Source organism: Zingiber officinale, chromosome 2B, assembly GCF_018446385.1.
Source record: "Zingiber officinale cultivar Zhangliang chromosome 2B, Zo_v1.1, whole genome shotgun sequence".
NCBI classification, from domain to species: domain Eukaryota; kingdom Viridiplantae; phylum Streptophyta; class Magnoliopsida; order Zingiberales; family Zingiberaceae; genus Zingiber; species Zingiber officinale.
The window spans coordinates 52,488,825-52,491,770 of record NC_055989.1 but is presented as its reverse complement, the minus strand read 5'-3'; the positions used below and the strand labels follow the sequence as shown (position 1 = coordinate 52,491,770).

The 2,946-nt window shown below is 40.8% G+C and overlaps 1 protein-coding gene across 1 annotated transcript; it reads right to left on the bottom strand.

Moving 5' to 3' along the window:
- Positions 1–889: 889 nt before the first annotated feature.
- Positions 890–1,688, bottom strand: LOC122045644 (mannose-specific lectin-like). Its single transcript, XM_042605957.1, has one exon. The coding sequence runs from the start codon at positions 1,625–1,627 to the stop codon at positions 1,118–1,120; it is 510 nt and encodes a 169-aa protein (XP_042461891.1). The 5' UTR covers positions 1,628–1,688; the 3' UTR covers positions 890–1,117.
- Positions 1,689–2,946: the final 1,258 nt, after the last annotated feature.

Sequence of the window (2,946 nt, the reverse complement as noted above, 5' to 3'; positions counted from 1 at the left end):
TCCTCACGGGTTTGGGGCCCCGCGGGGAAAACCCGAAATGGGGATGGGGATCCCCGATTTTTCGGGGATGGGGCGGGTTTGGGGCGGGTATGGGAATACTATCCCCATCCCCGAACCCGCCCCGAATACTTGTCATGATGGGAGATACAATGATGTAATTTTGCCAATTCTTGTCAACATACTTTCTTCAAACTTGTGTGTTCATGAAAAGGAACTATAGTTATACAATATCCCTCTTGAAGGAGGCCACAGTGAAGGTCAGATGGAGTATATATTGTTAACTAGGACAAAATTACTTTGGATCTCTAACACACAAGTTTCGACTAATGACATGGGGCGGGGATGGAGAATCCCCGAACCCGTGGGTTCGGGTTAGGGGAATCCCCGAACCCGAAAAAATAAGAACGGGACGGGGAAGGAAATGACAAACCCGCCCCCGCCCCGCCCCATTGCCATCCCTAATGAAGCCTATTTATAAATTGTTCCTTTATAGATAAACAAAAGTAATCAACAATTTTATTATTTAATCTTATTTTTATCCAATCAATTGTATCTTTCAATCTATAGTTCCACTCAGCCTTTCTTTCCTAATTTCCTTTTCTTCTATAATTTCATGCTTCATAGTTATTCTATTTTCCTCTTCGCTATATAGCTTCCATCGGTAATGTAGATAGATTATGGTGCTGTTAACAATGTAGGCTCCACCTCTCTTCCTCTGTTTTAAAGAGGAGGGATGGTTGTTAGAGATTTAGTACTTAAAAGCTCCCTTTTCCTCTTTCTTTTTTTTTAATATGATCTTTAGAGTTATATTCTATTATTGAGGTTCTGATTGAACAAGATCGTCGAGCTCGGTGCCGATTGCTTTCCCGCTGGTGCTGTATATAGCTAGTTCTTCGAACACTGCTCAAGGTTTTATTTTACATCGATCGATGCATAACGGAAAAGGAACTACATAAGCTCATCAATTCACACCAAATTAAGAGTGCAGAACAAGGAGAAGGCGGCTAGCGCGGTTGTGTAGCTAGCGAAGTAGCTAATTATTTATGCGGCCTCGCTTCTCACTCGTTTTATTTGTTCAACATAAAAGTGATCAGCGGCTCGTCGTGGAGCCGATCAGTTAATTATTGATCACCATGGCGATCTTCCGGTTCTGGGGCTCGTCACCCTCCGGCACGACCACCACCATGGCGGCGGAAGTGTCGTTCCGGCCGTGCTCGACGACCACGACGCCTTTGGAGTTGGCGGTGTTGGTGCCGGTGGCCCAGCTGGGGCAGCCGTAGATGACGACGTTGCGGTCGCGCTGTAGGATGAGAACGAAGTGGCCTTGCTGTCCGCCGGTGTTGCTCGCCCAAATGGCGTTGTTGTTGCTGTAGATGACGAGGTTGCCGTCGTTCTGCATGCGGAGGATGCAGTTGTAGCCGCGGTTGTAGGTGCCGGAGGACCAGACCGCCCGGCCGTAGTCGTAGAGCACGAGGTTGCAGTCGGACTGCATGGTGAGGCTGTAACTGCCTTGGGTGAGGGACTGGCCGCTGTACAGCGTGTCGCCAGAGTAGAGAACGTTGTCGGCCATGGAGGAAGGCAGGAGGAAGCCGAGGAGAAAAGCGGAAAGGATGACGAGGCCAGCCATGCTGATCAGTCGAATCGAGTGAAGGTTGCCTGATCAAGATCTGCAACTCGATCGCTTCTATTTATAGACGGCGAGGAGGTAAATTGAAGGGCCGTGAGACACAATTTAATCGTTGTTGAGTTTACTCTTTTAACAATATATATTTTATAATTCAGATATTCGGGCTTCGGTCGAACAAATGTTTTTTTTTTAAATGCTTGATTTTAATATTTTAAAAAATTAAGTGTGCGGATATTATTCTTATATTTAATATTTAAAAACTCCTACGTATCTAAAAATATACGGTAAGCAGTAAGAAATGCCGGCAACTTCATATCAATTATATATATAATCAGAAAAATATCTTTAAAAAACTTGGCGATGCGCATTCGCTGGTCCTTTCATGTGCCATGTGCCAGCTCACTGGCCCTGCAGGGAGACAGCTATTCAACAATCATGCACGCATTTCCATTTCCTTGTTTACTGATAAGGAGAGGATCTCTACCTATATGATAATTTTATCCGAATTTAATAAAAAATTTAATATCCTATTTGGATGGCGAAAAATACAGAGGAAATACCTAGACTCAACTAAATTATTAAGCATTTAGATATATGAATATTTTTGAGTTTGGATATGGAGGTTTATATTTTGAGTCCATTTTCTTACTGAAAAAAATTTAATTTATCTTTTTATCTTGAACGAATCTGTTTGTTTTTAAAAAATTATATATAGTAATAAAATGATGGGTAAATATAGAGATATCTAATACTCGAATGGATATAGAAATAAGGGATATTAATAAAAGTTAAATATTTGATGTATATGAGATGGATATAATGATGAATATAATAGATAGAAATGAATAAAAAAGATATAAAATTTGACTTAAATTCTATCGATTGTTATTTTACACAGATTAATCATGGTGATAAAAGATGAATACGTTCGTCCCTAGTATTTTCTTCAATTCATCCAGTATCAATACGGAGGAGGTAAATTACGAACGACTACTAGTCTTTTAAATAGTAAATAACACATATATATATATAAGGGAGACATTTACCTCTGTTGGGGTTTAATCAAAGTCTCATATTAGAAAGATTTGGTAAAGATCATAGGATTAAAAGGATACATGATATCTCCATTGACATGAGGCCTTTTGGGTATAACCCAAGACAAAACCATGAGGACCAAGACCCCAAGTGGACAATATCATGTCATTGTGCAGATATATGGACATCTTTTTGCACAACAAATGGTATCAAAGTCATGGTCCAAATCAGATATCATGTGGGGCGGTCTTGAACGAAGTCAAGGGGAGGCTCGAAGTATGTCA

Bases quoted from the DNA above. Each gene is read 5' to 3' on its own strand.
- LOC122045644 (XM_042605957.1), bottom strand. From the start codon at position 1,627: ATGGCTGGCCTCGTCATCCTTTCCGCTTTTCTCCTCGGCTTCCTCCTG.